General features: G+C 53.8%; 1 protein-coding gene across 18 annotated transcripts in view; it reads right to left on the reverse strand.

Moving 5' to 3' along the window:
* Positions 1 to 13,911, reverse strand: part of SNED1 (sushi, nidogen and EGF like domains 1) — a 97,746-nt gene that overhangs the window by 56,975 nt on the left and 26,860 nt on the right. For 17 of the 18 annotated variants that reach the window (XR_009540990.1, XM_060151637.1, XM_060151631.1 and 14 more), the window contains exons 2-6: positions 7,111 to 7,398; positions 3,710 to 3,850; positions 2,903 to 3,065; positions 791 to 916; positions 428 to 541 (exon numbers count right to left, since the gene is read on the reverse strand). Coding sequence is in view for 17 of the 18 variants with exons in the window: in XM_060151637.1 (XP_060007620.1) it covers positions 428 to 541; positions 791 to 916; positions 2,903 to 3,065; positions 3,710 to 3,850; positions 7,111 to 7,398 (832 nt within the window). In the remaining variant the exon portion in view is untranslated. The remainder of the gene's footprint in view (positions 1 to 427; positions 542 to 790; positions 917 to 2,902; positions 3,066 to 3,709; positions 3,851 to 7,110; positions 7,399 to 13,911) is intronic. The other variant, XM_060151640.1, reaches the window with a different exon arrangement.

Raw genomic sequence — 13,911 nt, forward strand, 5'->3', positions numbered from 1 at the left:
CAGAAGTGGGGCGGCAGACGGGCGTGTGGGCTGCAGTTTGGAAGCAACAAGGGGGTCTTCAGAAAGACCCCAACCCACATCTAGGCCGTACGACCCCCGGGATGGAGAGAAACAGCCTGCACTCCTGCCAGGAGCAGCTGGGGTTCAGGGGTTCAGGGGTGCAGGCCTACAGTGAGACGCGTCCGGAACCAGGCCCTGCCCTGTCCCAAGGCCTCACCCTTGGCTGTGTGCTGTGGTCAGCGCTCCTGTCACGCCCACGGGGCGGGGCCTCTCCTCTGGAGTCTGGGCTCCTGCGCCCCCTGCCCCCGGGCCTCCCTGGGGCCGGGCCCCCTGCGGCACGCTGACCTGATGCCCCCACCAGGCTAGCCACCACTCCCTGGTCGGGCAGGACCATCCCCGCGGCCCTGCAGCCCCTGGTTCCTCTCACCTGTCTCACAGGTGGGTCCCCCGAAGCCGGCCGGGCACTGGCAGATGAAACTGTTGACGCCGTGCGTGCAGGTCCCGCCGTTCTGACACGGGTGGGAAGCACACTCGTTCACATCTGGAAAACGGGGCAGCCGGGGACTCAGTGGAGGCGCCGCTGGGGAGGACCTGCCGTGGCCCGGGGCGGCGCGGCTGCAGAGGCCGCCCACGTGCTCGCCATCACGGAGCCGCTGTGTCTGGCTCCGCCGGCGGTGCCTCCCAGACGCCACCCACACCACGGGGTCAGAGGTCCGCGGCCTCGGGCTCTTGGGGCCGTTGGCTGTGCTGCTGGTTCCTCCAGGTGGGCGGAGTCCCAGCAGAAACTCACCCAGGTGGCACCTCCTCCCCGTGAAGCCCGAGAGGCAGGAGCAGGTGTAGGAGGGATTGCCCGTGACGCAGTCGTCGATGCACTTGCCGCCGTTGAGGCAGGGGCGCAGGGTCAGGCACACGGAGGCTGCGGACACAGGGAGGGCAGGGCCGTCAGCCTGGCCCGGGGGCCCTTCTCGGGGGAGGCGCTGCGAGGTCCGCTGCTGCTGGGTCTCCGTTATCCTGAGGACAGGCCTCCCGCAGGGCTCAGCTCATGGGCCCCACCCTCCGCAGAAACAAGGCCACCAAAACCCGCCATGAATGAGCACACCTGGGCAGGTGCGGGGGCATCCCAGGGCTTCAGACCGCCTGTTACTAGGAGGGCCCCGGGAAGAGCTGGCTGGTGTCCAGGAGGGAGGGAGAGAGGGGCACTCCCGGAAGGGCCCTCGGGCCCCGAGCACCACCAAGGCTGTGGGTGCCTTTGAGGACCGTCCCTGCCCCCACCGGTCCACTCACCGAGCCACACCAGCACTCAGGCCGCGTAGTCCGGCTGCCCTGCAGCGGGTGGCGGCTGACTGCCTGAGCCCGTGTCAGGACCAGCCCTTCTCATAAGGTAGACTGACAGGTGTGGGCGCCCCGCCTCTCAGGTGTGAACCCACCCTCCCTCCCCGGTGCCTCTAGACTGAGGCGCACGAGCTCCATCTCCTGGGCTTGCAGCGTGGGGCGGGGACACGAGGGGGCCGGTCTCCCTGCAACCCCACGGGACTGTGCCCCTCAGGGCCTCCATGCGCGAGAGCTTTGAGGGCCAAGCAGGGCCTCCTCCGTCTGCTCCCCGCAGAGGCCTGGGGCGGGAGAGAAGCACCGCCACATGGGAACGGCGTCCCCGGGGGACTGACTGGACCCTCCTCTGAGGACCCCAGTCTGCAGCCTCACAGCCGGCAGCCTCTGTGGGGAGCGTGGACCTACCCACACCTGCACGCACACCTGCACGCACACCTGCACCCATACTCTACCCCTCAACCACAGCCCAAGCCCCTGGCCGCTGGCAAGCGCCAGACCTCTGTGCTGCCCACGCAAAGGTGTGGTGACGGAGTAGCGTCCACGTGCCCCGAACCACCGCGGCTCCGAGCCCGGGCGGGTGTTGCCACTCTGGGGGAGGGGGATGCAATCAGTGGCCCCTGGGCTCCTGGCCCTGTGGGCCGCCCCCTCGTTCACACTGGTGAGTGGGTGGGCTCAGGCTCCCCAGGCCTCTCTCCCCAGGGCCCATATCCAGTCCTCGCGGCGGTACACACCTGCCCTCCCCGCCCCCCCGCCCCCCCCCCCGGGGTGTGCGCCTGCTCCCCTGGCAGGTCTGGGTGGGCTTCCTTGCGCTGGGTTCATCCCTGGGATGGTGTTCAGGAGAAGCAGCCCCTCTTGGTGGCCTTGGTCCCCATGGGGGTGGGAGGCGATCTCCGGGGGAGGTCCCAGCACTGGCCTCACTGGCTCCAGGTTTGGCCGGGGGAGTGGCACGGCTGAACCCGTCACTTGACACCCTCCCCCCTCCGTTTATAAGCAGGGGTTTCAGGAGGGGCTGTGACCCAGAGCCACACAGCAGGAGAGCCGGGAGCACATCCTTCTGTGGCCAGTCCCGCTGTTTCCACAGGACTCACGCTCGCCCCCGGGGTGGACCCTGCTCCCGTCTGCTCTGTGTTCTGTGCCTGGAGGACCCCGGGCATCAGAGAGCTCCCTCCTGTCAGGCAGATGTCCAGGTTGTCACACAAGCACCAAGTCCACCAAGAAGCAAGGCAGCAAAGTGGGTGGGAAGAGGGCCTGCCTCCCAGGTGGTCCTGAGGACGCGGGAGGCCACGCAGGGATGTCCAGGATTCCCTGGGTGGGGATGTGACCCCAGCTCCCCCCCTTTACACCCCTTCACACTTCAAACCGTGGTCTCCAGCAAACCCCTTCCCCTCAGCAGAGGCAGGAAGGCCTCCCAGGGGGAGACTGGGGCTCAGGGGTGAGCCCGGGGGAGAGGAGCCGAGGTGGGCGGGGCCGTGCGTCCCCAAGAGGCCCGGGGCTCCCCCTCCCCGCCCCCCGCCATCCCGCCTCCCTAGTCCATGCCCCTCCGCCACCCCAGCCACTCTCTCTGTCCTCTTACTTGTATGGCCGCAGCCCCCCACGCGCACCTGGGCATCATCGATTCTGAACGCCCAGCGCCCGGGCACGCCCACGTTGGTGGTGGTCTCCACCTCCGCCATGTCCGCTGTGCGTGAGCCGGGGATGCTGAAATAGCGCCGCCCATCACCCGCATTGAAGCCGGCCTGCGGGCGGGTGGGAGAGAGGGGGGCAGGTGCGGGCTGGGTCCGCAGGTCTCCCTAACGTTCCTGAGACCCACCTCCCGCGGGGCGGCCTCGTGAGCTGCGGAGTGCTGAGGACTCAGGGGCATCCTCACCGGCCCGCCCCCCACCCCGTGCGGTCCCCGCCTCCCAGCCACGCCCCACCCTAACCAGCAGCTCCTCCAGCTGCTGACCTGGTTGGGCCCTGGCAGCCCTCCCCCCACCCCTTCCCGCCCACTCCTGGGCTCCTGGGCCTCCCCTAGGACCCAGGGCCAGTGTGACCTCAGGAGAAAGCAGAGAGCCTGGAGCGGGGGGAGGGGCACTCCCAGGCCCTGGGGGCTCGCACTTGACCACCCTCCGCACCTGGGATTTTCTGCTGGCCACTGTCCCTCAGGCCACGGGCCAGGCCACCCCAGGCCACAGCGCACACAGAACTCTGTCCCAGCTGCAGCTGGCCCTGTAGGGCCGGCCGTGTGGGTCAGGACAAAGGTGCTTTGGCCGGAGAGTGTTTCTGTGGTTCTGGGCCGGGAGAGGCCTCTGCACAGCACTGGGTGGAGTGGGGCGTGGGGGGCGTCCACCTGCCTCATCAGCTCGTGTCAGTCCCAGCCGTGGGGAGCAGGGGCCCCTACCTGGGCCGCGATGCCCCCCAGACCAGCGGCGTTGCCCCCGCTGCTGGCGTGCGTGCCCGTGGTCCACGTGATGGACTCGTAGTTGAAGATGGTGAAGGAGAGCTTGCCGTCGGTGATGAGCACGGTCTGGAACGTGTTGACCTGCCAAGGAGGGGCCTGAGCGGGGCCTGTGTCCCCGTCTCCACCCAAAGACCCCGCCCCGCCCACATTGCTGTCGCCCACTGGTCCCTCCTCTGTTTCCCCAGCGAGATGGTCAGCCACAGGGAGGCCCCGATGACCTCGGCCTCCATGCTCCGCTGTGTCCCCAACGCCTGCCCTCCCCAGTATTATCTGACGCCTGGTGAGCGAGTGAAGCCCACTGAGGGGCTGTGGAGGCCACGGACGCCAGGAACAGACAGTTTCCTCTGTGGGTCTGGGGGCACAGAGGGTTCATGACTACCTGGCCAAATCCACAAAATCATCTCATGTGAGATGAACAGAAAAGTAAAAGGAGAAAAAGGGGAAAGATAAAAAGGGGAAAGAAGGAAAGGCAGTTTTCAATCGCTAAGTTTTTTGGTTTTCATGGAAAATCCTCCATGAAAATATTAGTGGGCAGTGTACACATAAGAGGTGCTATTTCAGAATGGGCAAAGGGTGAGATTGTTTAAGAAATGATCGTGGGACAAATAGGAAGCTCTGAAAAACAATTAAATTGGAGCTTTATATCTCTTATGAAAATAAATCCCGAACCGAGTAAGGTTGTAAATGAGGCTGTCGTTGGCCTAGAGGAAAACGTAGGCGAATATGTAGAACGTCTAGGGAAGGACTTTTAAGCCTGACATTTGTTAAAACTGCAGAAAACACAAAGGAGGTTTATACATTTGACTACAAGAACTTCCGGATATAAAAAAGTGTCACGAGATCAAGCTGAATGGCAACGAGTGAAGGGAAAAGTGTGTTTATAACACACACGGCAGAGAAACTGGTGATGTCTTTAATTCAAGTAGAACTTCCACGGATCGATAAGAAAAAGGACAGAAAGATTACAGACAAATTGGCAAAGGGTGTGAACAGAAACATCACGATGGAATACAACTGGCCAAGATTCCCCGTTACTAGAAATCAGAGATGCGTAAAGCTGAAAAAACCAGGGCCATTCCTTTCGCGCCTGTGGAGCGGTGCGTTCGGCCGGGGTGCAGGGCTACAGGCGCTTCTGAATGTGGCTTATGCAACTACGAGTGGGCAGTTTTGAGGGGAAATCAGACTTGCGCAGGCAGCAATCTCCCTTCTAGCAACTCATGCCGGGATGATTTCACAAACCACTGGGGGCGATGCAGCGCCCCTCGGGGCACCCCGTGACGGAGGCAGCAGGCCCACCAGAGCGCAGGTGCCGCCACGCCGGCCTGGCACGCAGGCATCGCACGTGGGGGCGCCCACGGTGAAAGACGACAGCAGGGGAACCGAGCAGTCTCCTGCAGGAAGGCAAGCTCAGGAGCTGGGACTCAGGACGAGGAGGGCGTGAGGGCTGGAAGGCCCGAGCAGTGGGAAGGTGTGGGGAGGGCCGGACCGCGGTTGGTCAGCAAGGCCAGCGGACGGGCTTCGCGAGCTATGAGGCCCAGACGTTTGAGGAGGATGAGGACATGCCCGAAGCTTAACCATCACTTTCTGTTGATCGACCTGCCCTGCAGGTGCCCCCAGGGGAGGGCTTCCCCATCTCCCAGCTCCCAGCCTGGTTTCCACCCCAAACTCAGAATCCCGGTTCCCCGTCTCACGAGGTAATCACTTTGGAACTGACATCTCCGGGTTTGAAAAGAGGAGAACGTTAAGGTTTCCTCTGTCTGCTCAGGAGGGGCCCTGGGCGCCTCCTTCCTCCCAGGTGGAGAAGTAACAGGTAAAATGACTCTGCAGAGGTGAAATTATAACATAAAAAATGATGCAGAAGAACATATAAGAATGAGGAAAGTGCCCACAATACTGTTGAGTGAAAGAAACGCTCACAAAACAGCACGTTCCAGGTGGTTCTATTTATTTTTTAACGTGTGGGTTGATTGACAATAGGACACGTTGAACAGGAGTTGCCTCCTGCTGGTGGGGCTGGAGATTCTTTTTCTCTACTTTTTGTTAAAAAGACATTTTTCTTACAAATTGGCGATAAGAAAAAACAAACAAAACATACAAAATGTTAGTGGGCTATGTGTGAACAAAAGTTCAGGCGTGAAATTTCTTTGTAGTAATGTTTACAGAAAAAGCCCATCTTTCCTGATTTGCTCTCATACTCCTGCTACAGCCCCAGCAGTGACGGTTACTCTCGCAGGGTACCTGCCAACCAGCTGGCTTCTCTTTGGCCTCTTGGGGGCTGCAGGGTTCATCACCACCTGCACGTCCCTCCCCGCCCCGTCCCCACCTGAGCCGCCGCGGCTGGGGACTCCGGGCTCCGCTCAGCACATCTAGGACCGAGCCCGTCTGCCACCTGTGCCCACCCCTCCCACCCTGTGCCTGCGATGGGAGACCGGGCACCGCCCTCGGGGCTTCCCTGTCCTCCTCAGCCCAGTGTGGTCACACCCACCCTAACTGCTGTGCTGAGCCCTCCAGTCCCTTCAGCTCCAAACCTCCCCCGTGTGGCCGAGCCAGGCCCCCAGGCTTGCACAGCATCAGGGAGAGCCCACGTCCTGCCGGCGTGGCGTCCCTGTTACGTGGTCGCTGGTGTCCCCCCTGTTAGAGTGCGCCCCGCGGGAGAGTCACGTCCTGTGCTCTCTGTCTGGGGCCGCCTCCCCAGAGCCCAGAACACTGCCTGCCCCAGACGTGCCCCTAAAGGAATGTGTATTGAATGTGTGGGCACGCCGTCCTGAAAGGCCGCCCGCTCCCCAGTGCTTTTCTCTGGAGAGCCGCCCTCTGTCCCACGCGGTTGTGACCCAGCACCCCTCGCGGGCCTGGCCGCAGGAGGTGCCGCTCACGCATCTGCTGCCGGAAGCGCTATGCCGCCCTCACCGGGGATCCGCCCGCCACACGGACCACGCTGGCTACAGTGGTCAGTTATTCTGGACTGGGCGCTGTGGCCGTTTGGCGTCATCAAGGAATAATGTATTAAACGCAATAAACTTCCCATTTAACCCTTTGAGTACTGAACCGTTCCAAACGGAAACCGAACACCGACCATCTGCGTCCCCCGAGGGAGTGAAGGACGGTGTTGGGGCACCTGGCGTTTCCCTGGACGCGGGTGGTTTCCAGGAGGCCCAGGCTCCATCCCCCCTCCAGCCTGGCCCTGTGACCTTGGGCGAGTGGCTTCCGCCCCTGAGCCCAGCTGTCCCCTCTGGGCACGAAGCCCAGGGATTGCGTCTGGCCCACTCAGCAAGCAGGGGGCCCTGGAGGGAGACCCTGGGCCCCAGATGGATGTCCTCCCTTCCCCAGGACAGAACACTCACGGGGGAAGAGGAGCTGCCTCCGAAGAAGGTGACGCGGTACCAGGTGGCTATGAACACCCAGGTGGCGGAGAAGCCTGGGAGCTCGGGGAAGTAGCGCCTGACATCATCTGTGGCCCTGCGCAGCGTGGCTGCGTCGGTGGCCTCCCGGTAGTACACGTCGCCTGCACGCCGGTTGTCCACGTCCGCCCAGAAGGCCGCCACCACGCAGCGGTCCTTGGCGATGGGGAAGGCCACTGGGGTGAACTGAGAAACCTCCTTCAGGAAGGAGACGATCCCGTTGTTGTTCACCTGTCGGGGCAGAAAGCCAGAGAGGGGCCAGATGGGGGCCTCCCCAGCCTCACCCCCTGGGCACCCTCTGAGGCTGAGCCAGCCTTGGGCAGGGTATTTTCAGGATGGCCTGACAGTTGTCCCTGATTTGGGATCCCTGGGCCTGCTCCAACCCCTCCTGGACAGGCCGTGGCTCAGGGCACAGGCTCTGACCTGTTTGCTGTACACGGTGCCCTGCACAGTGCCTGGCCCAGGGCTGCCACCGTGGGGTGGGGATCCCCCAGTGTGGGCCCTGGCTTTGGGCGGTAGGGGGCTCAGACCTGCCCAGTGGCCCCAGCTCCTTGGTCCGACTCCCATCAGGGGCCGCAGGAGGGCAGGACAGTCCCAGCCTCTGAGCCAGGTCTGGAAGGGTGAGGAGGAGGCGTGCTTGCCGAGCAGGGGTGGGGATGGGCTGGGACCACTGTGGACAGGGGAGGCCGGGAGGGCCTCGAGGGCCAGGTGGGGCACCTGTGCTCAGGACTCCAGGTAGTGGAGCCCCAGAAGGCCCCTGAGCACAGGAGGTGGAGCGGCAAATTTGCGGTCAGACACAACTGGTTCTAGCGTTGACCCTGCCACTCTCCAGCTATGCAGCCACCAGGCACGTCAGGCTTTGCCTCTCTGTGCTCTGGCTTTCCACCTGCAGGATGGAGCAAACACTCATTCTGGCCTCACGGGGTGCTGGGCAGGGTTGAGTGGACTAACGATCACAGAGTCGGCTCTAGACCGTCACGATTTATCCTGGGAAGACTGTGGTCAGCCCGTGCTTTTAGAAATGACCCTTCGGGTGAGGGCAGGCTCTGTAATCTACACCAACCAAAAAGGCGGATAAATACACCTTTCTTCTTCTTTTTTTATAAGATTATTTATCTAATTTTTGGCTGCATTGGGTCTTCGCTGCTGCGTGCGGGTTTTCTCTAGTTGCTGAGAGCAGGGGCTACTCTTTGTTGCGGTGCACGGGCTTCTCATTGCAGTTACTTCTCTTGTTGCGGAGCACGAGCTCTAGGCATGCGGGCTTCAGTAGTTGTGGCACATGGGCTTCAGTAGTTGTGGCTCACGGGCTCTAGAGCGCAGGCTCAGTAGTTGTGGCGCAAGGGCTTAGTTGCTCCGCGGCATGTGGGATCTTCCCGGACCAGGGCTCAAACCCGTGCCCCCTACATTGGCAGGTGGATTCTTAACCACTGCGCTACCAGGGAAGCCCAATAGGCCTCTCAAAGGCACCAAAGAGTGAACAAGGGGGCATATTTCAATTCCAAATCTTGGACAAGAAGAGACTAGAGGTGAGCCCAGTACTCAAAGCTCCTTTCCCCCTGAGTGAGTGCATCTGCAGATGTAAAGCAACAGCTGTACGACAGACCTATAATTTTTGTAGCCTCATGGAGGGAAAGAGATAAATGCCAAAACTCGGGGCTAGCTCAAGGTGAGGAACCTGATAACCCCCACATTAAGCTGGGACCTCTAAGGCCTGCCTCATAATCAGGGTGAACCCAAAGTAAGTGGTCCTTATGCAGATGTACACTCCACCTTCCCTTCACCTGGGCCATCCAGGCACTTTGAGCCTGGAACTTAGATTAAGGTGGAACCCCTAGGTTCCAGGCAGGAGTAAAGAAAAACCCTCCCTGGAGCAAGATGTATCATCTTCGGCCTCAAGTTATTCCTGTAAACATTTGTTCAAATACAAATTCCAGGACACAGTCAAAGATGACCAGGCACACAAGGAAGTGAGACACTGCTGACAGGAATAAGCAGAAATAAGAGAAACATCAGATATTGGAATGATCAGACACAGACTATAAAATAACTAAGTTTACTATGTTCAAAGAAATAAAATGCAAGCTTTAAAATTTCATCAAGAGAATACCCAAAATAATCTTGAAGAAGAACAACAACATTGGAGGACTTATACTTTCTGATTTCATATCTTATCCCAAAGCTACAGTAATCAAAACAGTGTGGCACTGGCACAAAGACAGACAGATAGATCAATGGAATAGAACAGAGAGCCCAGAAAGAAACCCTTGCATGTATGGTCAGATGATTTTTAACCAGGGTGCTAAGACCATTCAATGGAGAAAGGACAGTCTTTTCAACAAATGGTGTTGGGAAAACTGGATATCCACATGTGAAAGAATAAAGTCAGACCCTTACCTAACACCATTTACAAAAATTAACTGAAATGGATCAAGGGCTTAAATATAAGAGCTAAAAACATAAAACTCATAGGAAAACATAGGGCAAAAGCTTCACAACACTGGCTTTGGCAATGACACCAAAGGCACAGGCAACGGAAGAAAATATAGACAAACTGGAGTTCATCCAAATGAAAACCTTTTGTGCATCAAAAGACACCTTCAGCAGAGTAAAAAGGTCATCCACACATGGGAGAAAATATTTGCAAATCATATATTTAATAAGGGATTAATAGCCAGAATATATAGTAAACTCCTACAACTCAACAGTAACAAAAAGCCAAACAACCTGATTAAAAAAATGGGAAAAGGGCTTGAATAAACGTTTTTCCAAAGAAGACATACAAATGACCAAGCCAATGAAAATATACTCAATGCCACTGATCATTAGAAATGCAAATCAAAGCCACAGTGAGCCACCATGTTACACCCATCAGGATGGCTACTATTTTTTTTAAAAAGCCAGAAAATTACAAGCATTGGTGAGGATGTAGCACAACTGGAACCCATGTGCACTGTTGGTGGGAATGTAAAATGGTGCAGCCACCGTGGAAACAGTAGGCAGGCAGTTTCTCAAAAAAACTACAAATAGAATTACCACATGATCCAGTAATTCTACTGCTGGGTATGTATCTGTACTAGTCTGATAGAGCTGCCATAACAAAATGCCACAGGCTGAGTGGCTTAAACAACAGAAATGTATTTACCCACAGTCCTGGAGGCTAGAAGTCCTCAAGGAGCCACTAGGGCTGCTTTCTAGTGAGGCCTCTCTTCCTGGTGTGCAGATGGCTGCCTTCTTGCTCTGCCCTCACAGGGCCTTTCCTCTGTGTGCACACGAGGAAGGAGAGAGCTTTCTGGTGTCTCTTCATCTTCTTATTGGATTAGGGTCCCACCCCCGTGACCTCATTTAACCTCAATTACCTCCCTAAAGATCCTATCTCCAAATACAATCACATTTGGGGTTAGGACTTCAGCATATAAATTTTGAGGGGACACAATTTAATCCACAACAATACCAAAAAGAATTAAATGCAGGGTCTTGAAAAGATATTTGTATACCCATGTTCATAGCAGCATTATTCATAACAGCTGAAAGGCGGAAATAACCAAAGTTCCACCAAGGCAGGAATGAATAAGCAAAATAGGATATATGTACGTAATGGAATATTATTAAAAAAGGAAGGGAATTCTGACACAGGCTACAACATGGACGAACCTTGAAGACGTTATGCAAAGTGAAACAGCCAGTCACAAAGGGACACATGCTGTGTGATTTCACTTATATGAGGTACCTGGAGTAGTCAAAAATCATAAAGACAGAAAGTAGAATGGTGGTTGCCAAGGGGAAGGGGAATGGGCAAAGTAGTGTTTAATGGATACAGACTTTCAGTTTTGCAAGATGAAAAGAGTTCTGGAGATGTATGGTGGTGATGGCTACACAACATGAATGTCCTTGATGACACTGAATTTACACGTAAACATGGTTAAGATGGTCAATTTTATATTATGTATATTTTCCACAATACAAAATTTTATTAAAAAATCATCAGGGGGGCTTCCCTGGTGGCGCAGTGGTTGAGAGTCCGCCTGCCGATGCCGGGGACATGGGTTCGTGCCCTGGTCCGGGAGGATCCCACATGCCGCAGAGCGGCTGGGCCCGTGAGCCATGGCTGCTGGGCCTGCGTGTCTGGAGCCTGTGCTCCGCAATGGGAGAGGCCACAGCAGTGAGAGGCCCGCGTACTACCAAAAAAAAAAAAAAGAATCATCAGGATTGGAAATTATTTTTTAAAACCCATTTAAAAGAACTAAGTAGAAATTCTAGCACTAAAACCAAATAACAGAAATTAAGAGAATTTCTGTTTAAATTAGACATTTAAGAGCAGGTCTGATGGAACTAAAGAAAGAGTGAGTTAACTGGAACTAGAAGACAGCTCAGAAGGAAAGATCTACAATTTAGAACAGAGACAAAAAGGTGGAAAATGAAGAAAAGATCAGGACTATGGGAAGCAGTAAGACGGCCAAATGTATGACATGGAGCAACAGAAGGCAAAGAGATACAAATGCAACAGTTGGGAAATTTCCAGAACTGATGAAAGACATCAGATTGTATATTCAATAATCCCAGTGATTCCCTACCTGGAAAAAACAAAAACAAAGCTATAGAAAATAAACACTGGAAATGCAGAAAGTCAATGACAAGGAGACAATCTTAAAAGGAGAAAACAGATAAATTACCATTAAAGGCATTACAGGTAAACGGACTGCTGACTTCTCATAAGCAACAATGGGAGCCAGAAAAACAGTGGAATTGTATATTCAATATGCTGACAGATACATAAACTGCCAACATAAAGTTTTATACTGAGATAGAATATCCATTACTGCTGAAGGCCAAACAGAGAAAATCCATACAAATAATAACTAACTAACTAACTAACTAAATAAATAGCAGACCCCTATTAAAGAAATTCTAATGGGACTGGGACTGGTGTGGTCTTACAGCTGACCCACACTAAAAGGAAAAAAGGACAAAGAAGTTGTTATGAGGCCACCATCACCCTGATACCAAAACCAGACAAAGGTACTACATAAAAAGAAAATTACAGACTAACATCACTGATGAATATAGATGCAAAAATCCTCAACAAAATACTAGCAAACAGAATCCAACAATACATTAAAAGGATCATACACCATGATCAAGTGGGATTTATCCCAGAGATGCAAGGATTCTTCAATATACGCAAATCAATCAATGTGAAACACCATATTAACAAATTGAAGGATAAAAACAATATGATCATCTCAATAGAGGCATAAAAAGCTTTTGACAAAATTCAACACCCATTTATGATAAAAACTCTCCAGAAAGTGGGCGTAGAGGGAACCTACTTCAACATAATAAAGGCCATATACGACAAACCCACAGCAAACATCATTCTCAATGGTGAAAAACTGAAAGCATTTCCTCTAAGATCAGGAACAAGACAAGGATGTCCACTCTCACCACTATTATTCAACATAGTTTTGGAAGTCCTAGCCACGGCAATCAGAGAAGAAAAAGAAATACAAATCAGAAAAGAAGTAAAACTGTCACTGTTTGCAGATGACATGATACTATACATAGAGAATCCTAAAGATGCTACCAGAAAACTACTAGAGCTAATCAATGAATTTGGTAAAGTTGCAGGATATGAAATTAATGCACAGAAATCTCTTGCTTTCCTATATACTAATGATGAAAAATCTGAAAGAGAAATTAAGGAAACACTCTCATTTACCACTGCAACAAAAATAATAAAATACCTAGGAATAAACCTACCTAGGGAGACAAAAGACCTGTATGCAGAAAACTGTAAGACACTGATGAAAGAAATTAAAGATGATACCAACAGATGGAGAGATATACCATGTTCTTGGATTGGAAGAATCAATATTGTGAAAATGACCAAAGCAATCTACAGATTCAATGCAATCCCTATGAAATTACCAATGGCATTTTTTACGAAACTAGAACAAATCATCTTAAAATTTGTATGGAGACACAAAAGACCCTGAATAGCCAAAGCAGTCTTGAGGGAAAAAAACGGACCTGGAGGAATCAGACTCCCTGACTTCAGACTATACTACAAAGCTACGGTAATCAAGACAGTATGGTACTGGCACAAAAACAGAAATATAGATCAATGGGACAGGATAGAAAGCCCAGAGATAAACCCACGCACCTATGGTCAACTAATCTATGACAAAGGAGGCAAGGATATACAATGGAGAAAAGACAGTCTCTTCAATAAGTGATGCTGGGAAAACTGGACAGCTACATGTAAAAGAATGAAATTAGAACACTCCCTAACACTATACACAAAAATAAACTCAAAATGGATTAGACACCTAAATGTAAGACCAGGCACTATAAAACTCTTAGAGGAAAACATAGGAAGAACACTCTTTGACATAAATCACAGCAAGATATTTTTTGATCCACCTCCTAGAGTAATGGAAATAAAAACAAAAATAAACAAATGGGACCTAATGAAACCTCAAAGCTTTTGCAGAGCAAAGGAAACCATAAACAAGACGAAAAGACAACTCTCAGAATGGGAGAAAATATTTGCAAACGAATCAACGGACAAAGGATTAATCTCCAAAATATACAAACAGCTCATACAGCTCAATATTAAAAAAACAAACAGCCCAGGGCTTCCCTGGTGGCGCAGTGGTTGAGAGTCCGCCTGCCGATGCAGGGGACGCGGGTTCGTGCCCCGGTCCGGGAAGATCCCACATGCCGCGGAGCAGCTAGGCCCATGAG

This window comes from Lagenorhynchus albirostris, chromosome 6, assembly GCF_949774975.1.
Source record: "Lagenorhynchus albirostris chromosome 6, mLagAlb1.1, whole genome shotgun sequence".
Lineage (NCBI taxonomy): Eukaryota > Metazoa > Chordata > Mammalia > Artiodactyla > Delphinidae > Lagenorhynchus > Lagenorhynchus albirostris.